General features: G+C 37.3%; 1 protein-coding gene across 1 annotated transcript in view; it reads right to left on the reverse strand.

Annotated features, from left to right (window-relative positions):
* The window catches only part of PsGEF (Protostome-specific GEF), a 509,082-nt gene that overhangs the window by 382,285 nt on the left and 102,988 nt on the right, over positions 1-23,809 (reverse strand). The window contains exons 2-4 of the mRNA XM_069840300.1: positions 16,723-16,943; positions 8,472-8,660; positions 3,586-5,792 (exon numbers count right to left, since the gene is read on the reverse strand). Of these exons, the coding sequence (XP_069696401.1) occupies positions 3,586-5,792; positions 8,472-8,660; positions 16,723-16,931 (2,605 nt within the window). The 5' untranslated portion in view covers positions 16,932-16,943. The remainder of the gene's footprint in view (positions 1-3,585; positions 5,793-8,471; positions 8,661-16,722; positions 16,944-23,809) is intronic.

Consider the following 23,809-nt stretch of genomic DNA (forward strand, 5'->3'; position numbering starts at 1 on the left):
TGCTTATTCACATACACAACCCTTCCTCTTTCCATACTTAGTGCTTGCTACCCGCGCACGACGTCAAGGTCAGAAAAATGCGCTTGCTTTGACATCACTGCTATAAGATCTTCTCTTACACTCTAACAGGTGACAAAGTATACAAGGAGTGAAAATTTTCCCTACTTCATTGTGTAATTAATCAAGAGACGTTTCTTCTCGTGGTTTCTTTCTCGCTGGTCCGCAAAGTTGTCAGTATCCATTGCAAAAGGAGGAAGTGTTAAACTTGCAATCAAACAAACCCAACGAGAACGGCAGAAGCCTAGTCGAAGCTTCTCCCTTCTTCTATCATAGCCCGCTCTCGGATGCGTTTCCCACATGGATAGCTACTCTCGTAGGCTTTCTAAGAGCTTTTAGTCACGAGCATCATCTCTTATCGTTTACAATTACTCAAACATAAACGTTGCCTTGGAGATAAAATGGCTGAAACTTGATGCTGACCACTTATATTTTTCTAGTGTTTAGACTGTGAAAACTTTAGAACTGTACGTTATTTCTTTTCCTGCCTAGCGTCTTCATGTTTATATGTAAGCAATATTTAAATTGGATATGTAATATCATGCATTCAGTTGGTCTACTTGGTGCATTAACAACTTCAACATAAGATGCAGCGTTAACTGAAGAAGAACAAGTTCGTAACCATGTTCGTGATCTATAGAAACTTACAATGAAAAAGTTGATGGTGGAGCATAAAATGTTGCATCTTTTATATAATTAAAATCTAAGGCTATTTCGTATATAATTTTGAAGCACATCTAGAATTTAAGCGTACAACTATGAGATGAATTTGTTTGCTACATGATTATCATATTATACAGGGTGAACCATAAATAATGCCAGTAATTTCAGGCGGTTGTTCTTTGAGATATTTCAAACAAAAGTGTTTAATATAATTTTGCTCGTTTTTGTTTCCTTTTCGAAATAAAAATTGTTTTATATGAAACATTTCACAGCGTGTTTTGGGAAAGCCATTGATTTAATTCCCAATATGCTCAGTCAGTTTAAGAGAGCAGGGTATTATGATAATGATTGAAGGATTTTAAGTTCTGTCCTCTAAATATGCAGAAATTTGATCCGAACAAATGTAACATTTTAAAATTCCTTTTTCAGTTCAATATATCGGGTCTTTCTTGATTTTAGTTCTATTTTGCATAGACCCATAGACCTGATCTGTGAAATGAGTACGCTCCGACTACTATCTACAGAAATGCAGAACGTAATACTGACATTATACAATATTGTTTCATGAATTTCCTTAAAATGTAATATTAATTATTTAAAAAAATACTATTTCTTTACAATAATGATAATGTGAACTATTTTTACCTGTCTGTCATACGTTTCAAATCATTTATTCCAGCACGCTTAAAACAGTGTCTTTTTCAGTCCGAATCTTGCCAGAAATTCTTTATCGTCGTACTCATTTCACAGATCAGGTCTATGGGCATTACCACAGTCTAGTATATATAGTCACGAAGCTCAATACGTAGTAAATATGCATCCATAGATAGTTGCTAACCACTAGGATCGCTACTATCGCCTCATTACAGACAATGCGAAATAGTACCTGCACAGTCTGTTGTTCCTAGCACCCTCGCAACTCAAGCTTCGTGACTGTATATAGTAGAATGTGGTATTACACCTTATTTTCTTTTGTTTGCACGTTCTAAAAAATACATTATTACAGTAATTCATCAACACTATCAGAAATATTCATGCCAAATGCTGCTGTCATTTTATAATTTATTCTCTAGATAAGAATTTAACAGCGACTGAAAGCATGAAATAGCTTATTCGAAAGATATCCTCCGGATAATGTACTATTCCGAGTTCGTATAACACATTTCTAGCGTAACCATGGAAATAATTTCAACAGGACTTTATTCTGTGTTCGTATAACTGGACCTAAGGCTCAAGTTTTAAAAGTCCCGGTTAGGAAATACTTTCGTCAGGCATTTAAAGTTGCTAGACAACACAGTTTTTTGTTTTGATTGCTTTATCTTGGGCGAGTGTTCACTCAGTTCTTCCCCTCTTCGCGGAGAGGACAGTCTTCTCTAGGTTTCAGCTTTTTATCACCTCAAAACCAAACACTTGGAGCCCACTAGGCGCAACTTGAGAGAAAGCTAGCCAGCACTCAGGACGCAACACTAATTTCTTATCACATCACCCCAAGATATGGTAAATATTTGTTACTATTGTACTTTTGTATCACTGCAATCTAAATATTACAGCCAGTTATTTTATAAGGTTATTTTCAAAACATTGCAACAACTTCTTACACAATCTTTTGTTGTACGAAAGTGTAACTTTATAAAATATACACTAGCTGTACCCGGTGCGCTCCGCTGCACTTGTTAGGAATAAATATAAAGTAATTACATAATTAAAATAGGACATCTGGACCAGGGAACATTCGTGTTTGAGAGAAGGATATATCGTATAATATGTCACTTATTTTAAATTGTATTTAAATCATTAAAATGTGATCATTTTGGTCCACAGACCACTCATTTAGTGCAATGATAATTCCTTTAACGTATTTCTTAATTGTTATTACATGCAAATAATTAAAATATGATCATTTGGTTCAGAGAACATCCGTTTTTGGTGCAATTTGGTCCCATCAAAATTTTGCTTGGAATGAAACGTATCGGAAATCTTTTTTAAAGAAACTTTTGTTATGCAACATTTTTCACAAAAATTAATAATAAGGGAGATATTTCGATTTATTTAATTCAAGCCCCCTTATAACCTCCCTTTTAAATAATGTATTTGAATGCCATGTAGCTTAAAATCTAAGTTACAACGAACTTAATTTATGAATAATATTGAGCTTCGATACCCGGCTCCGGAACAATTTTTCCTTCGAAATTATTCAAATCAACTTTAAAGGGAGTTATACCTGAAATCTTGATTTGCATAATACACGTCACTGTTCGTTAACAGAAAGCCACAATTTAAGTCACACGGAGTTAGTGTGCACTCGAAGTTGGTTGCTTGACGGTTGTCAAGCCCACTTTGAGGTCTGTGGATATAGAGGGAAAAATTGGATCGGTGTCAGGTAGAGTTCCCGAGTAGCTCAGGGGTAGAGCGTTGGTACGTTAAACCAAAGGTCCCGGGTTCGATACCCGGCTCCGGAACAATTTTTCCCTCGAAATTATTCAAATCAACTTTACAGGGAGTTATACCTGAAATCTTGATTTGCAACTTAATTTATATTTCAATTTTCATATAAATCGATTATCGCGTGGAAAGGTAACAAACATCCAGACAGACAGATAGACAGATAGACAAATAGACAGACAGACATACAAACAAAAATCTCAAAAAAGAGCTTTTCGGTTTCAAGATGGTTAATTATACATGTTAACACCAATTATTTTTGGAAAATCGAAAATTATCAGAAAAATTTTGGCTATAGATTTATTATTAGTATAGATTCAATTGTAGTAGGCCTATAATGTTTCTAAAAATTAACATTTTTATTATTTTACAAAAGAATGTAACCTAAAAACTGCAATAAAGCTGTAGTTTGCAAGTACTCACCAATGGCTGCAACTGGCTCCACTTCCTTCATGTGGCAGTCTGTTTCCAAGGGAACGCCATGCAGCACGTGGGCCTCAGTCAGTCTCGGCGACTTCAGAAAATGCATGTTGTGCGAGTTCCAGGTGTCGTCCGACGAGGAAGATGCGTTCTCGTCAGCGGGCGCCTTTTCTCCTCTCCATACGCCGTCTATTGGCTGAACTGGAGATGACGGCAGCGGCTGTACTCCGGGTATCCCGACCGAAGAGCTGTACTGGTCGTCATCTTCATTCGGAGGGCTTGGGGGACTTGGAATGCCTTTGGATAAAGTAAGACCAAAATGCGGCGATCTTTCAGGTATGTTTGAGCAACTGACAGTACCACTGAGGCGACTGATTATAGTAGATGAAGGTTTGTAGACATCATGATGACTAGAATCCTGAACTGTACCGGTTGCGGGCAAACCAACCGTCTGGCACGGCACTACGCAAGTTTTCCTTACATTAGAAACACTAGCGATACTGTTGTTATTATCCAACCACCAACTCTTTGCGTCTTGTGGGCTAAACGGACTCGGTATTCCATTGGGTAATGTAAGACCTGAATATTGAGTTCTCTGAGTTCTAGTTTGGATTTTCATTAAACACGAATCACTAGTTCCACTGCTTTTAAAGATAGTTCTCTGGCGGCGACGGAACCCTCCTTGCCTTCTAAGCATTGATCGCTCCTCAAAACTATCTGGATGTAAAGTGAAACTGGAAGAGTCTTCATTGCTGAACACGCTATCACAAACCACATTCTCACTAGCGAATACCCCATCCCCTAATCCTTTGAGTGACGAGCTTTCACTGCTTTCGCTCACAAGTTTTGATCGTCGTCTTAAGCTTTTTCTCGTCCTACTCGTCTCTGAACTTCGTCGGCAATGTTTCGACTCAGAAGAATCTAAAGTTTCAGATGTGCTATTGTTTGTGTACCTTACATTCTCTGTCGTTTTACTTTTATGTGTGAGCATTAAATGACCACTTGACGACAATACTGGCTGAACCTTGACAGGTGGCCCTTCCTCGCTGTTTGACGTTAATGTTCTCGTCCGCCTGAGGGAAGGCCTCTTCTGTAACTCACAATTTTGTGAAGTATCAGTCTTCTTCACAGGACTCTCCTCAGGATAGCAGAGAATACGGTTCACTGGACCCTGAAACTGTGGAGTATGAGGACTGTCTTGTTTTTCGTCACGAGACTCCATACGAGGACTTTTAGCTTCGTGTTTCGGACTCTTCCCGGGAGCGTCAGCTGTGTCGAGCATTGAGTACAAGCTTAAGAATCTCGGATCTGTCACATCATGCACCATTCCGAAGTTATTTGGTAATTGTGACCGTTGACCCTGACTTGTTGAAATAAGAGTCGAAATGAAAGTTGTTGAGTTCAGAAACGGCGATGGTGGTGTGACACGAGAATATTGTAAAATGGAGCCTTCAGCTGATCCGTTGCTTAATCTCAAGGAGGCCAGATTCCGTGACAGCGGAGATAAGGACAATCGATTTGAATTAACTTTTGTAGTTTCACAAGAACCACTTTTGTTTTCAAGTTTACAAGTCCCTGTGTTGTATATTTTTCTACATTTGTCAAAAGATTCCCTATCGGTTCTACAAGCAACATTCTTCTTTTCCGGAAAACAAAGACTAGGATCTTTACGTCTAAATTTAATGGGTACTTCCTCAGTTATTTGTTTGGTAGGAGACTTTGTTATGTCACAGGTATTACTTCTTGAATTTTTCTTTGCTGTAAAAGACTTTGAAGACGAAGAACCTTTTTCCTCTTGCAGAGTGAAGTAGAGTGGATTATCATGACTTGTCTGAGGAGGCGGATGAAGAGTCCCAACGCTTCGGTATGGTTGTACGAAGACGTCAGTCAAGCGTCTTCTGAGTGCAAGGAGACTTTTTGTTGTCCTTATAGGACACGGAGAATATTCTATTTGCAAGGGTGACTGAGTCACTGCAATGGACGAATGCTGGAATGAACTATGAGTCGAACTTCTCTGGTGTAATGCTGTTGAACTGTGAATATGCTTCTGAGAAATGTCTTCATTTCTAGTACTCAACCGGCTGGGGGCAAGGAGAGAGAATTCTTCATTTTGAAGACAAACGGTCGACTTTGGAGGCAATTTCTGAGCGCTCACAGGACGAAGCTGCGAAGAAGAGTTTTGAGTTTCATCTTGACTTTCACCAGGAAACCTGAAATATTAACCAACAGACGTAAGTGATATTAACAATTGTATGGCTGCAATTAAAATAGCAATAGGCTATCAGTTATGTTACGTGCATTTCAGAGCAGTCGCTCAAACAAGACTGTTAGTTCAATGAGCTGCAGTTTAACAGAAAGCTCCAGAAGTAAAAAACGCAAGAGGTTTTAATACAATTAGTACTTACCAATTATGAAATAAGATTCCGTGAACGAACACCGACCAAATAGACAAAATGATTAAAGAGGTAACATTTTGCCGTGACGTCTATCAGTAAACGCAACTAAATTATAATAATTTTAAAACTCTCACGACTACGTCTACCTATTAGCGTAAACAAATGGTACAAGTAGTTAAATTACTGAAATTCGTGTAATTAACTGAGACTACTTCTTCTTCTTCTTCTCCTCCTCCTCAACCACTTCATGGGTTAGACTTCAGGCCTGTTCCAGTCTTACAGAATATATTTTCATCTTTTCTTTGGTCCTCCGATATTCCTCTCGCATATAGAATTAAAGGTATGTATTATTTTAGATATCCTTGTCGATTCCATTCTACCAAAGTGTTAAGTCTGGTTCAGGCGGGCTAGTTTCCGTGATGGATTCCAAGGTGGCTGCGCTGATGGCTAGCCTGCGTGCTCACTTGCTAGAAATAATGCGCTCTGGTTGCTGCTTTGGTGGCTAGCTTGCTGGATTTTGAGGGTAGGTTCCTTGCTATTTTTCGTGATGGTTTGCAAGCTGGAACCAACGATGATGATATAGTATCACACTGAAACCATGTCGCCATGTTCGTTGTTTTCTAACTAAACCTGTTTTTATATATATTCCTTAGTTTATAAGAAACAACATTAAATATCGGACTTCAGCTGTCTTGTACTTATAGCTTAATTACCTTATTACGACATTTACTATTGTTAATGTAGGACTTTAGTTGTTTTCCACTCATGGTTTAGTTTCTTTTTGACCATGGGTGTTCGCAACAGATGAAACAGCAGATGATTTTCCAATTTGAACTGTGGAAGAGGGAAGAACAACCATCACCGTAGGCAACACGGGAACCAGCAAGTGAGCACACAGGATAGCCATCAGCGCACCCACCTTAGAATCCATCACAGAAATAAACACTGTCTGAACCGAGTTTTACATCTATTTATCTCCATATTCTTGAATTCGGTCATTTATTGCATAAACATTCAGTTCAGTTCTAATATGTTAAATCTAATCTAGTGCATCCTTTTGTTCTTCTCAAAAAACTAATTTCAGTACTTTGCATTCTAGATTGAATTTTTGTTGTAGGGACTCAAGATTCACTACCATACGAGAGCACAGGTGTTGCCATTGTTTTATAAAATTTAATTCATGTTTTCTTTTACATTTTATTTTTTTTAAATGTTCTGTGTATTGTTCCACAAATCTTCTGAAATTTATTAAATTTTGTTTGTACGTATTTTATACTTTCGTATATTTATTTCACACTCCAAATAATTAAAGTTTGAAACTTGTTCTAGAGATTTACCGTTCAAAATTATATTTGATCTAACAACTGATTTCCTCCAGAATGCCATAACCTTGGTTTTCCTTTTTGATATTTTAACCGAGACTTACATTTAACTATAAAACGAGGGACTTAAAACAATAACGAAACAGTTTATTTTTGTATTGCAGACCTTTCATGTAAAGCATTATCATTTATAGTGGTAGCAACTGTAGTTTAAAATAAGTGAAGGCTACAAACAGTGAACCATCACTGTTATTCTGTTTGCGTTACTATAACAATTTCATCTCTCTACCAGTTACAATTATTCCAACTTCTTTTTACATTTCCTCGAATTTTTCTTTCGTCCCTCTGAGTGTGAAAAAATGATGAGGAATTATTTATCCCAATGCAGTTTTTAAATCATTTGTTAGCGTAAAAAAAATGTGCAAATAGTTAAATTACTGAAATTCATGTAATCAACTGAGACTTCTTCTTCTTCTTCTTCTTCTTCTTCTTCAATTCATGGCTTATGTTCCAGTCTTACGGCAAATATTTCCATCTTTTCTTTGGTCCTCCGATATCCCTCTTGTCTATAGAAGTATAGGTATGCACTCGTATTATTTTAGGTACCGTAAAAGCGGGCTACTTGGACCCTTAAGGTGTTACTTGAACCCAGAAGAAAAAATGTTTTCGTCGATGTAAAATAACAGTTTGGTGTCGTAAGTTGTGGTTTTTTCCTCTGCAGACTTTCATCTGTACAAATATTTTCACCTAAGTTACTCCAATGGTGAGTAAACATTTTTTTTCTTCTGGGTTCAAGTAACACCTTAAGGGTCCAAGTAGCCCGGTTTGACGGTATCCTTGTCGATTCCATTTTTCCCAAGTGGGCAGTTGGGCTGAAGATATGATGAAGTGGACTAGAACCTGTGATCTCTGTGACAAGTAATGGATTTAACATAATAAATATTTGAGTACTTAATCGAACTGAAGCTATTATTAATTTTAAGTGTTACAGCCCAAATACGATGATCCTAACGTCGGATATTCTGTGGGTGAGGATGGTGTCTACCATCCTACCTCAAAATTGAATACATATCATACAGCACAATATAACTTCATATCCAGGTCGGGCCATTTGTGACAGATGAGTTCGGCACCCAGAAGCCCTTGCTTTCTCAATTTAAAGTTTGCTGACCTGGCACTGCGGACCTTCCTGGCACGGCTGCGACTCCTCTTGACGACGGCGGGCGCGGGTACCGGGGAGGGCACGGGCGAGGCTTGCTGGTTGCTGAGGTCCCGCAGAGCAGCGGGGATCGTGTCCAGTCGCATGTACACGCTGTCCCTAGTTCTGGGACTGCCGTGCTGAACATCCTCCTTACCGCCCCTGCAACGACCGGGAATGCAGAAGCGTGATGCCAAGACGAACATGTTGCTAATATTAAATTGGAGAAAACGAGAGCAAGTGAAAAATAAAGATCGTACGACATTTTCAGTGTCTAAACTTGGTGCACCGTTCGTTAAAGGCCTAGAAAAATATGTTTTTTCGTCGGACAACCAAGTTCAAATCCTGGAGAATCCAAGGACTGATTAGAAAGATGAGAACATTATGAAAGAACTTTCAGAATACCTACTCTTACTTCATTGTAATTATTTCACATAATCTAGAAATCTATATTATAATCACCATCATCGTCATAATCATCATCTTCCTCACAATCATCATTATTATCTTCCTCATCATCATAATCACCATGCTCCTCATCATGTTTCTTGTAAGATATAACTGGTTTCAAAAGACTGTAAAATAGAAAGTAGAAGTACTGGGTGTTCATTTCAAAATGTGTCATGACGTCACTGTTGTGAGTCAGCGATTTGAAGCGAGTTTCAGCTTTTATGTCAGAGAAGTTGCCTATTAATCAAGGCGTTCAATCTAAACTTGAGAACGTGTACGGTATAACTTGAACGTCGTAGCAACAGATGGCGGTCTGTACGGTCTGTGTGCTACCATAACCTCTTTCGAACTGTGTTTTGCGCGGGCAAGTCGTACGCAGGATATTTGTTATCATCGGTTGCGTACGGCAACATTCCACAATACAAATCAAATGCTCCGTGTCCATGTTGACCGTGCAAGTTAATGTCAACAAATACGTAAGTAGTCGTCTTAACTCTCTCCCCATATTCCGACAGTAAAAAAAAAAGTCACCTCAGTACGTGTTTCCGAACAGTTCACATTCCTGCCACTACCAGCGTTACCGTACGTATCGGTACGTACTCTTCAGAATGAACGCCGTACTTGCTAGGCAACTTGTCTACCACATAGGTAATTCGCCTTTGCGGAAGTGTAGGAAGATCGAATTCTCTAGGCTCATCGACTAGCCACATGACGACATACAGCGAGCCATGACACACTTTGAACTGAACACCCAGTATATTGATGTGTCAGGATTTTGGATTAAAATAAATAACGAATTTTTAGTACTTTCAGCCACTATTAAATCTACTGCAACTTCATCACCATCATCATCATCATCATCATCATCATCACTACCATCTTCTTCTCATTCTCTTCTATCTTGTAATCAGTTTTCTCGACTTAATCCTGTATGAAATCCACCTTCTTTTGGGGTCAACTTATGTATTGTTTTCATTTTCTCTTTCACTTTAAGTACTTTAGTTACTTATGTATCTTTCATAACGTTTATTTAGTTTTATTCAGCTTCATTTATAACAAATATGTCCAACTCATTTCACTTTCGCTATCTGAATTTTACCAGTTCCTTACTTCCATGTAATTACACACACACATATTGGAGAAAGCTGGGTTTGCAGATAAAGACCTGCCCTTGGGCAGAACACTGAGTGAGTGAGTGAGTGAGTGAGTGAGTGAGTGAGTGAGTGAGTGAGTGAGTGAGTGAGTGAGTGAGCGGAGTATACAGGAAGGAAGTGAAATAATCTCGCAAATTTTCAGAGCGAATAGCTCATGTTATATGTAACAAAACACTATAATACGATATTGGTGGAAAATTCATAGTTTTCTCAGAAAAAAAAGTTTTTACCTAAATGTTTAATACTCTCTTATTCGGTAAGTATTGCGAGTAGGATCGTGATTTTTGTCCATATCGATAGAAAATCTAATAAAGGATCACTTGTTTCTCTGGCGTATGTCAATAGCGTGGACGGTTTTCCTGTAAATTTCATAAAAAAAACACTAATTTCAAGCCACTGAACGATGCGAAGAGATCGCAACGTTGTAGACAGAGAGGGAGTTGGGAGACAGGGCGAAAGACCTGAATTCGTTGACCTCTTACATTACCAGAAGAAAGAGGACTGCGATGTTGCCAGACTGCTGAAAGTTCCAACTTCATTTCGTAATTAACCATGCATTTCATCAAAAAAAATTAATATAGGTTTTTATTCCAGTGTACCCTTTCTCCCTTGTCTCTTTCAATCTGCAGGATTATTTTACTTCGACTTTGTATATGAGTTGTACAGCTTAAAATTTATATTCTTACGTGTAGTTTTCATCTCCTTAGTACTGCGCTGTAAATTGTCTGAAAAAGATTTACAGTGGATTCCTATCACAGTTATAATTTAGTGGTAACTTCTAAATAATTAAAATGTTAAGTGTTCTAATGAGATATTCTCTGTTTTCCCCTGGTATTAATTTTAGGTTTTAATGATTTATGATTACATTTTTCACTACTTTATTTAAATGTCCACTGAGCCAAGTGCATACATACTTCTTACCAATGAATAATCATTGCATCTGTCATCGATTATTTGATTCGTGGATACAACAAAGTGATATGTATTTAATTTTATTTATATTGAAGAACTTATAAATGAGTTAATGATGGTAGAGGAAACGGGAGTATTTCGAGAAAACCGACCTGAATATACGGTGACCAGATTCACATCGATAGGAAAGAGGACACAAAGTTTCAAAAAGGACTTAGATTTAGGACTAGGCCTATATTATACTATAAATTACGTCAAAATCTATTTTCTTACAAAATATTTACAGTACAGGTTTAAGCTTACCGTATATCATAATTAAAAGTATGTTAATGTTACAAAATAGTTATGATAAAACTTGATAATAATGATTCTGTGCGAGATCGTGCGTATTTGCTTGTTTTCCGCACAGAACCAATACGCGGTAAGTGTGAAATACCACATTCAGTATTCCCAACGTAACACACATAACAATTTCCCTCTTCTTACCGCTTAAGCGCGACATTCATTTTACTGCTTTAGGCTTTTAACATATTATTTTTAGAGACGTTTAACATAGTAATAATTATAAATTGGAAACTTACCACTGCAATTTCACCTAAATTGCACTGTTAATTATTGTTTTTAAATATTTGCAAAAATTAAGTAAAGTCTACTACTCCACGAAACTTATTGCATTCCTGATACAAGTAACATTAACGAAGCCGTGAAAAAATGAACAAGATTCCAGATGCCGATGTTATTCCTGCAATATGTTATATAAATAATATTGTTAAAATATTAAAATGAAAAATAAATCATTACATAACCTTATCGTTTGTTTTAAATTCGCATTTATAGACTGGGGGAAAAAAAAGACAGACGTATATCACAGCCTGCTGGAGTATAGATATTTTTGTTTTCTAAAGTTGCCGTCATTAAACAGAAACCAAGATGGAGATTTCATTGCAACTAATTAGAAATTCGTCTTTCAGGTATGTAATAAACGATTTTCGCACAAAATAATGTACGATACACGAGCGGTATGTTTGTTTTCATGTTCTCGGAAATTAAAAAAGCTCAACTACGTTTCGCTTTTTCAATCTTTTCCTCGAACATGAAAACGTCAACATACCGCTCTTGTAACGCATATTACTATTACAGTTAGCTACATGTGAAAGTCAAGGGGACTATAATTATTAAAGAGGACGGAAAATATATATTTAGATTTAGGTTTAGGCTTATATTATACTTAAAATTATATAAATATCTATTTTATTACAGTATACTTATGATAAAACTTAATAATATAAAATGATTTTACAGTTAACTACATGAAAGCCAAGAAAACTATAATTATTATCAAAATATATTAAAAGACCGCACAAGATACGAATTTAATATTTCTTTGTAAGCAAGAAGAGTTATGATCGTTAGGCAAAGAGTATATTCCGTCGGTGCCGCTGCCATCTAAGGCAAATTACTCGAAAAAAGGCGTCAAATCAGATAATTTCAAAATATCAGGCATACAAGTTACGAAAAGGAAGACATTTCTTGATTTCTAAAAAAATCCGCTCTGACCCCGGACAAAGGCCTAAAAAGGAGGACTTGTTCGGACAAAAGACGGCGTCTGGTCACCCTATCTGAATACAATTTTGGGTCACCGAAAATTTCGTTTTCACTTGCAGAGTTTTCAGTTCGGATCTTCTTGAAAAAAGAAAATTCTGCTAACGGTGCGCCATGGGGAGTGGAGAGTGTGTTATCGATACTAGCAGGTAAAACATTTCACATTACGTACGACGAATAACACTCGCCCTCCGTAACAGAAAGACGTTAATATTCATGAGAATATTTTGGTATAGCCCCTATCGGACTTTGAGTCTGACGCAAATGCACTTGCAGAATCGCAACTTCAGTCCCTGGGATTAACAATTACCGTTCTCGTACTATCGTGTTAATGAGTCGTGAAAATATAATGGCAAAGCGTTTTGAGCTCTCTGTGAATAGGAAAAAAGCTCATTTGCCGTATAGCTCAAATAGAACAGATATTCAACTATTCTTAACTTTAAAGACGAGAAAAGCCCCGCAAAAGCTGCTTCGTAAATCTCCTTTATCATCATAGACTTCACTTCAGTTTCAGAATTTTAGCCGTCCTGCCTCTTCCATTCTCACTGAGGACTGTAAATAAATGCGCCCTACAGTTCCAAAACGTGTGTTATCTCGAAAAATCGAAAATTCAGATAAGTACATTATTGCAATCTATGATCAATGCACAATATACTGCCATAAAATTATGTTCCAAAATATGTCTTATCCTCCAAAAGTGTGTTCCATAACTTGCCTACTTCATACTCCATAAAAGTGTTGTCAAAAGTGGCATAACATTTTTTATATTGAGCCTCAAGTTATTCGCAAAGGGAATATTATTAAAAAAGCAAAATTAAACAATGTTAACAACATTCTAACAAAACATTTCGGCGACGAATGGAAAAATCAGGCCGGATTATTTTTCTACATGAACCATCTGAATGCAAATCGTGCAGATGAAGCCCAGAATGTTGAATCAGATGTCAACTGTTGTGGTGAACCAGCCAATGTGCTTAAGAACATTTGAAAACTTTTTCATGAGAGTAATCACTTATTGATTCAAGACGGCGCTCATCCAGTCGGATCCCGGCCACTCGTAATGAGTGCACCTCTGTACATAGTGTGTTGGACACTGTCACATATTCTGTGACAGTGCATGAGGGTAGGCCACCAAAGGGAAAACTGAGAGGTAGAACTTGAACTGAGGGGATTCGATCCGACATTGGAACTGGAGTCCGGTGTGGCTTAGTGGATAAAGCGTCAGCACGTAGAGCTCAAAACCCGAGTTCGAGTCCCGGTGCCGGAGAGAATTTCTCTTTGTTCTATTCATCCTTCATCATATGAATTATGGTAATCACTTAATTTTAATTCTTGTTTTCTTCTTTTTTATACATGGCGCTTGGCCCACTATGGCTCTGAACACTTCAATTGAAAACTTCCAACTACCTTGGAGTGATGAGTTTATTTCTGAAAGTGATTAAAGTTTCAGGGTTTTTTTTATTAGTTAAATAATTCAACACTATGTATCCTTTGGGGCTAAAGTATTTGAGACTCTCCTAATGGGCATCCAGTTCCACGAGTAATATATATATATATATATATATATATATATATATATATATATATATATATATATTTGTATTAACAAAAGCCACCCTAAATAAAGGTTCAATAGATCCGCCTACTAATCAATTCATAATGAACAATGATTAAAAACAATTATGTGACAATTTGAAAGAAAAAACAAACATTAAGATAAATGATACGAAAACATAGGAAATCGTTTACAATAAAAGTTTGTTGGGTACAAATGATGACTAATTATAGCTAAGGATGATTTTAACACGTGAGATCCTATGGCATCAATCGTCGCATCAGAAATTTTAAATTGTTTAAGTTGATTTAAAGTTTCTCGTGGGATCGTGCCACGGGCACCGAACATGAGCCCAAAAACTGTCCAATGTGTGATGTGGTATTGTGCTCCGAGATGCTGACAACAAGGCTCATATATGACTTGTTTTTCACGACACACCTCTTGTGGCTGTTGCTCATGCATCTCAAAACGGATTGTGGGATCAAGAATGACACCCTTATCCTTCTGCCGATCAATTATGATGATATCAGCCCGTCTAGTAGAGCCGTCAGAAGAGACGCAACCAACCTCCTCATAAACCTCATAGGAAGCATTCTGACGGATTGAAGCTGCGATGAGAGAACGAACCGTATTATGTCTGTTGATTCGGAGCAATTCTCCATGATGGCAGAAACCCAAGACGTGAGGAAGCGTTTCTTGCTCTCGCATCTTCTGCAATGGGTTGAGTCAAGAGTTCTACCAGGGAGAGTACGTACAGGTATTGTATTATAGTTCATCTTAATGGCTTGCGTCCACTGACTGCTTGAAAGTCAATATTGTCAATACCTGAGTCACCAGATATGGCGCCATGACAATAGTGAATATTGGTAATATAACCTATTATTATTATTATTATTATTATTATTATTATTATTACTTACTTACTTACAAATGGCTTTTAAGGAACCCGAAGGTTCATTGCCGCCCTCACATAAGCCCGCCAGCGGTCCCTATCCTGTGCAAGATTAATCCAGTCTCTATCATCATATCCCACCTCCCTCAAATCCATTTTAATATTATCCTCCCATCTACGTCTCGGCCTCCCTAAAGGTCTTTTTCCCTCCGGTCTCCCAACTAACACTCTATATGCATTTCTGGATTCGCCCATACGTGCTACATGCCCTGCCCATCTCAAACGTCTGGATTTAATGTTCCTAATTATGTCAGGTGAAGAATAAAATGCGTGCAGTTCTGTGTTGTGTAACTTTCTCCATTCTCCTGTAACTTCATCCCGCTTAGCCCCAAATATTTTCCTTAGCACCTTATTCTCAAACACCCTGAACCTATGTTCCTCTCTCAGAGTGAGAGTCCAAGTTTCACAACCATACAAAAGAACCGGTAATATAACTGTTTTATAAATTCTAACTTTCATATTTTTCGACAGCAGACTGGATGATAAGAGCTTCTCAACCGAATAATAACACGCATTTCCCATATTTATTCTGCGTTTAATTTCCTCCCGAGTGTCATTTATATTTGTTACTGTTGCTCCAAGATATTTGAATTTTTCCACCTCTTCGAAGGATAAATCTCCAATTTTTATATTTCCATTTCGTACAATATTCTGGTCACGAGACATAATCATATACTTTGTCTTTTCGGGATTTACTTCAAAACCGATCGCTCTACTTGCTTCAAGTAAAATTTCCGTGTTTTCCCTAATCGTTTGTGTATTTTCTCCTAACATATTCACGTCATCCGCATAGACAAGAAGCTGATGTAACCCGTTCAATTCCAAACCCTGCCTGTTATCCTGAACTTTCCTAATGGCATATTCTAGAGCGAAGTTAAAAAGTAAAGGTGATAGTGCATCTCCCTGCTTTAGCCCGCAGTGAATTGGAAAAGCATCAGATAGAAACTGACCTATACGGACTCTGCTGTAAGTTTCACTGAGACACATTTTAATTAATCGAACTAGTTTCTTGGGAATACCAAATTCAATAAGAATATCATATAATACTTCCCTCTTAACAGAGTCATAAGCCTTTTTGAAATCTATGAATAACTGATGTACTGTACCCTTATACTCCCATTTTTTCTCCATTATCTGTCGAATACAAAATTATTATTATTATTATTGTTGTTGTTGTTGTTGTTTAGTCAACTGTCTGAAGACAGGTTTCAACCTCATAAGTAACACCAATAAGGCATCACACATGGGACGATTAGGCCAGGAGATAATGGGGTAGGGTGGCCACTTCCTTTCCCCCTCCATTGCATACATCGCCGACTAGGTACATATTACGCTAGTCAGACTTCAGATGTATACAAACAATTGTTCTTTCTCCGACACATATCGTCAAGTGAGATGTACTGCCTGACAAAGATGTACATATCAGCCAGAACCTCAATCAGAGGTATGAACTAATATTATTGCTAAATATTATGATGACGGCAATGATGAAAGTGTTAATGAAATTAATTATAATAATAGCATAGTAAATCATAGAAACAGAAATTCTGTATAGTATACTGTAGATACTCATATCACTTTTGAAATAAGCCAACGTACCTGTTCTCCTTGTCAGAACTTTTGCTCCTCCGAGAATCGAGGCCTGAGCCTGAAGATGTTCGACTGTGTCTTCTAGAAAGATGAAGTTTGGCGGCGGCACGTTTGATGCTGTAGCATGGACCGCTGCCACCTCCACCACCCCCTCCTGACGTAGACGGTGACCGTTTAACACCGGCGGTCTTCCTGTGTCCCACAGTCCACTTCAACATGGAACCCGGTGCCTGTGGGTGGAAATTATGGATTTAAAATTCATACTCATTGACAACTGGCAAGAAGCATGATAGCGAGTAAGGTTTATCCATATATCCTAGAGCTATAACGAGAAAATGAATATCAGTTCATGTTACCGATACCTTTTCGGTGGCTGCTTACGAATGATTTGTTTTCTGAATAATTTCGAGGGAAAAATTGTTCCGGAGCCGGGTATCGAACCCGGGACCTTTGGTTTAACGTACCAACGCTCTACCACTGAGCTACTCGGGAACTCTAACCGACACCGATCCAATTTTTCCCTCTATATCCACAGACCTCAAAGTGAGCTGACAAACGTCAAGCAACCAACTTCGAGTGCACACTAACTCCGTGTGACTTAAATTGTGGTTTTCTGTTAACGAACAGTGACGTGTATTATGCAAATCAAGATTTTCAGGTATAACTCGCTGTAAAGTTGATTTGAATAATTTCGAGGGAAAAATTGTTCCGGAGCCGGGTATCGACCAAAGGTCCCGGGTTCGATACCCGGCTCCGGAACAACTTTTCCCTCGAAATTATTCAAATCAACTTTACAGGGAGTTATACCTGAAAATCTTGATTTGATTTGTTTTCTGTTTTTCCTTACAAATGTTGAAAATTTAGGTAGAGGTATGTAATTAATAATGCAAAGATCTATATAAAATATGTATTGGCATAATTAAATTGTTCTTAATAATTTTCTATCTAAAATAAAGACATAATTAACTTATATTAAAATGTACAGTATTTGTGGTTTGATTTCCAATAAGTCTCTACCTTTTTTGGAAAATCAGCAATAGCATAGTAAAAGGAAACCAGCCACCGGCGCAGCTCAGTCAGCTGAGGCGCTTACCTACCGACCCGGAGTTACGCTCGGCCGTGGGTTCGATTCCCGCTTGTGCTGATTAACTGGTTAGGTTTTTTCCGAGGTTTTCCCTAACTGTAAGGCGAATGTCAGGTAATATGTGTGGAATCCCTGTATAATCTCGCCAAATAACATCTCCCTATCACCAACCCATCGACGCTAAATAACCTAGTAGTTGATACAGCGTCGTTAAATAACCAAGTAAAAGGAAAAGGACACTGTTGAAGGAAAAGATGCCAAACATGTGCTGTGAGTATTAAGACTGAGTATGAAACTAATGACTGTTTGAGAAAAATAATTAAATCTGCAACATAGAGCTGCTGTCTGGCTTTCAAATTACTTTGGCACGTATTATTTGGGGCAGAAGATATTTCTGGGAGAACAGTTGCTGCTTCTAGAACAAATAAGAAAGAAACAATTTCACAGACTCTTCCCTGTAGTGATTATCCTGATTATGAACCCGGCCTGGCTGTTTTGAAATTTGTGGTGGAGAAAGCAAGTTGCAGAAAATTTTTCTTGTCGTACTCCCGTTTCCCTCTTTCATTCCACCAACATTCTCCACCTCCTGCTGACTGTACCTACAATTTGAAATAGCCTATAGTTAAAAATAAGCAGGGGCGAAGTCCTGGGGGACAGAAAGGGTCTCTGATGCCCATATAGGATTTAAGAGCTTGAGGCTTCGGCCACTGAGGTTTATCAGATACTCGTTTGAAGATTTAATTTGCTCTTTCAGGGCTGGGCTATGATGGCTCGCATGTCAGCATCGAATTCACGAATGCATCCAGGCCACTTGTCGGATATGGAAAAACCCATTGCACAGGCTATAATGCATACAATGGGGGCAATTTGTGCCTAAATCTCTGAATCCATCACCGGATCCGGCTTTCGAAAAGTCAGATTTATTCACTAACAAGCAAACATTTTTATGGATGCAGATGAAAAAAGTTAATTGTTTTCTTCCACCATGTTAATAATGTGAAAACAAGTGCTTATACAAATTTTGACACTAGAACGCAATTCGAGCCACTCCCCCAGAAAGTAAGTTTTCCTGGGGCCATTTACAGAAAGAAAACACAATTTCATAGACAAATTTAATGGAACAGATACAGGTATTATTGAACTATTTTTCAACACATTCTCCACCGAAAATGAGACATTTGTCATATCGTGGAATCAACTTTTGTATCTCTGTGTAGTGGAAGGCTGCCGCCCGGGATCGAACCAGTGTGTGACAGTCGTCTGCACCTTTCTGTTGATCCTACAGTATGAAAAATGTCTCAATTCGGATGGGGAATGTGTTAAAAAATAGGTCAACAGTTGCTGTATCGCTCCGATAAATCTTTCCATGAAAATGTGTTTTCTTTCTGTAAACGGCACTACGAAAACTTACTTTCTGGGGGTGACCCTCGTAATTGTGCTCGAGTGGCCAACATGTTTTGTATAAACACTTGTTTTGACGTTATTCAAATGGGAAGAAGAAGAACAATTAACTTTTTTTTATCAGCCCCCATGAGAATGTTTGCTTTTAAGATGGAAAATCACTGCATAATCATTCATACTCATATTTCTATTTATAATGACGCCAGAATAAGTTATTTATATGTCGGTAGAAAATTAATATAATTAATTATTCGTCTATATTTTCCATCTTAAACTTTGCATTCTACTAAAGTCAATAATAATAGTACATTATGCAACGAGCCTATAATGGTAGTAATTAAGACGCGAGTACGTTTGTTTATGAAACGAGCGCAAGCGAGTTTCATAATTTTCATACGAGCGTCTTAATTACCATTATAGGCAAGTTTCATAGACTTTTTATGCTCGACCATATTTCTAACTTGAAATTATTCATAAGTATTCATGTTATGGTTATGTAAGTGAGGAGCGGAACTGATATAAATTGTGAGATGTGCGCAGACGCGAAAGTATTGATTTTTTCCGAGGCACGAATGTCATTGACCTTGATATAATCTAGAGAATAACATGAACATTAGTCTTGATATAACCTGGAAATTGATTTAGAATTGAAAAACGGGATGACAAATTGAGTTTATTTGAATATTATTTACAATTAACGCTAATTATTATAGTAACAGAACATAACCTTCTGCGACAGTATTGGATTTCCAGCCTCCGTAACGTTTCGCTAATTGTCTTTCGATTGCATAGGCTATCCAAGAATAATCGATACTTGCGGTTTTATAATGGTACAATGGTGATTTCTCATTGGCTGAACAAATGAATTATAATGAATAGGTGTACTTTAATGAGGTGCATTAAAGGCCTACTACCAGGTGTATAATTACTACATTTCGGCATGGTTGATCATGAAATAATATCAACATCTCTTGAAAATCAAATACAAATTTTATTTTCATTTTAGTTCTACCGAGCATTTGAATTTCATATGAAGCTACCTTGCCTAAAGTAACACATAACACAGTACACGCATGCTGTAGTAGTAGCTATTGATCGACTGTAGTACAGTATAGCCTACAAGCGACATTCGTGCATGGAATAGCGGTCAATACAAATACTACTAACTCAATACCGGACCCCAGCTAATCACATTAATAAGATAAACAGAACTTGGTAAGCACACGTCAACTCCATTGCGTTCAATTTCGCTCTGTTGAAAGAGAACCCATGTTGCTCCTCCCCTCTCCGGAGCTCGTAAGCTTCACGTTTTATGTCTTTCAGTGTTATAATTCCCAGCTGGGTTGCCTCTGATACTGCGTTTTAAACCCGAACCCTCTGGCTGCGCGGCAGTAATGTACAGCTGATTGAAAATTCATGGCGCTAAGTATATTAGCTCTTTTAGGCGATATCAGGGCCCAAAGGTAGTTTAGGCTCTATGAACGCCGACATCAATGCTGCCAAAACTATTACTGCCTTTACAGTCGATTTTATGACATAAAAATTAGATATGCATTAGATACACATTTGTACGGCACAAAAATGTGTTTTAATAGAAAGAATACTCTTAAAATAATGTTGTTTTATCCTTCTGTTATGATCCACCTTTATGACTCATAAAAAGGAGTAGTATAAATGATTACTTTAATATGAATACACAATTTTGGTGTTTAATTATTTGTTCTTTTATAAAAAATATTTATTCTATTATTTATTTATTTATTTATTTATTTATTTACTTATTTATTTAATCTGACTTATCTTTTGAAGAGGTGGAGAAGTTCAAATATCTGGGAGCAACAGTAACAAATATAAATTATACTCGGGAGTAAATTAAACACAGAATAAATATGGGAAATGCCTGTTATTATTCGGTTAAGAAACTTTTATCATCCAGTCTGCTGTCGAAAAATCTGAAAGTTAGAATTTATAAAACAGTTATATTACCGGTTGTTCTGTATGGTTGTGAAACTTGGACTCTCACTTTGAGAGAGGAACAGAGACTACGGTGTTTGAGAATAAGATTCTTAGGAAAATATTTGGGGCTAAGAGGGATGAAGTTACAGGAGAATGGAGAAAGTTACACAACACAGAACTGCACGCATTGTATTCTTCACCTAACATAATTAGGAACATTAAATCCAGATGTTTGAGATGGGCAGGGCATGTAGCACGTATGGGCGAATCCAGAAATGCATATAGAGTGTTAGTTGGGAGGCTGGAGGGGAAAAGACCTTTAGGGAGGCCGAGACGTAGATGGGAAGATAATATTAAAATGGATTTGAGGGAGGTGGGATATGATGATAGAGAATGGATTAATCTGGCTCAGGATAGGGACCAATGGCGGGCTTATGTGAGGGCGGCAATGAACCTCCGGATTCCTTAAAAGCCAGTAAGTAAGTAAGTATTTAATCTGACAGGATTAATGCCATAAGGTCTTCTCTTCCATCCTACCAGATAGCACACATAAACATAAACAAACACTGACAAAAATAATACGAAATAAATTATAGCCCTATAGAGGGTCAACAGTGTCAAAAAACACTATAAAGCACTTATTAAGCTAATACAAGAAAGAAAGAAAGAAAGAAAGAAAGAAAGAAAGAAACATAGTTAAAATAACGTAATAGCGATGATGATAACGATAATAATAATAATAATAATAATAATAATAATAATAATAATAATAATAATACATATTAAGGGTAAAAGTAACAACAGTATAGTTACAATATTTACTATGTCATGGGTTAAGCCGAAGTTGCGCAGCCTGACAGGTGTTCAACAAGCAATTCCATGAACTAGAATGTGATTCTTTGTGATTCTTTAATTTAATTTGAATTTTGATATTGTCCGACAGTCTCTGACATGGTCAGGGAGATAATTCCAGAGGTGTGGAATAGATATGCTGAAAGATGAGCAGAAGGATGTTCTGTGCAGAGGAATAGAGAGAAGGTACATGTTCCGGGTTCGAGATAGTGAAAGGCAAATGAAACGAAGTGCTAGGTAAGACGGTGTGGAGGTGTGGATGATTTTGAATAGTAATAAGAGGAAGTTGAGAATCTTCCTTCTTTAAGTGGATTCCAAGACAACAGTTCTAGTGACGGTGTTACGTGATCGAACTTTCTAATGTTACAAACGAAAACGAACGCAGATATTGTGAACACGTTGCATTCTATGAGCAAGATCAGTATTTAGATCCGTGAATAGAGAATCGCAATAATCGAAGTGGGGCATCACTAAAATTTGAATGAGATTCTTTTTGAGGCTAAGAGGTAGAACGTTGGTCAAGTGTTTGAGGGAATAAATTATAGCAAAAGAAATATTTGGACATTCCATTAAACAAGAATGCAGAATTTTAAATAATAAAAATCCACAAATTATAGGTACAACAATTTCAGAATGTAATGTAGAAGTAAAAATAAAACTAACATATTTTCTGATATTTTAAGAAAATGGTTTGTTTCTGAGTTGTATTAAAAGAAACTATATCTGTCGCTACATGAGCCAACGTATTTCAACCACGGAGTACGAAATTATCAGGATATTCTCCCTCCCGTCCCCTCTCCTCCTCCCCCCTCTCTAAACACACGGTTAGTGTGTGAATGATCAATTAGTTGGACATCTAGATCACCGGACTTCAACTCCCTGGATTTCCATCTAGGGTCACAAGAAGTCACTAATTTTTCTAGTCAGACAAAATTTCGAATAGAACAAGTCTGTAGTGGTTTCGGAAATATTTAAAATGGACCAAAGTTGTTCAGTGGCGTTATATCATCACTGAACGACGAGCGTTTCTACTTAGGAGTTCAGGAATGTGATTTTGAACATTTATAATAAATACAGATTTGATTTTTCAATGGCTGGATCCGGAATGGGTCCTTGCATTTAGGCTTCATTTGGCTTATTTTACGGCCTGTATATTCGAATATCGTCGATATATTTGCTCAAATTCGACAGGTGGCCTGGATGACATTCCTGAATCCGATGCTGACAGGGGCAATCTCCTGAAGAATACCTGATACGTCTCACTGACTGCTTGCTTTACGAATCTCTACACACCACAACGAGTGACTGTAATCATTTTAAGTATTTCAAATTAAAAATGTTTTATTCTCTCTGATAAAATACATTTAATTCTTTCCTAATGAAGTTCTCGCTATCAAATCCTTCTATTAGAGCAGTCATGTCAATTAATGCCCATAGGAGCAAGCACTCGCTTTAGAGCTCAGGAGAGCCTGAGCGCTTTACAGCGGAAAAGAAAGAGACAGACGAAAGAGGTAGTATATTCCGCTTGGTCGAGCTATATTCAGGGATGGCCAGCACTGATTCAATAGATGAAAGGAAGGGAACTTATTAAAACTGTATCCATGGTAATTTTTAGATTTGCCTGAGAAGTATAAGTGCATTATAAGAATGTAAGTTTTAATTTTAATGCTCATTTTTCACAAGTTTGATTTTTTCATTCAAAAGAAATAATTTCTCAACTTTTTTTTATAGAAAAGTGAAATTTTCAGGTATAGGTCTATTTATTTAGTAGCCTTACAGAATGTTTTCGTAAATCTAATATAC

The sequence above is a fragment of the Periplaneta americana genome, chromosome 11, assembly GCF_040183065.1.
Source record: "Periplaneta americana isolate PAMFEO1 chromosome 11, P.americana_PAMFEO1_priV1, whole genome shotgun sequence".
NCBI lineage: Eukaryota > Metazoa > Arthropoda > Insecta > Blattodea > Blattidae > Periplaneta > Periplaneta americana.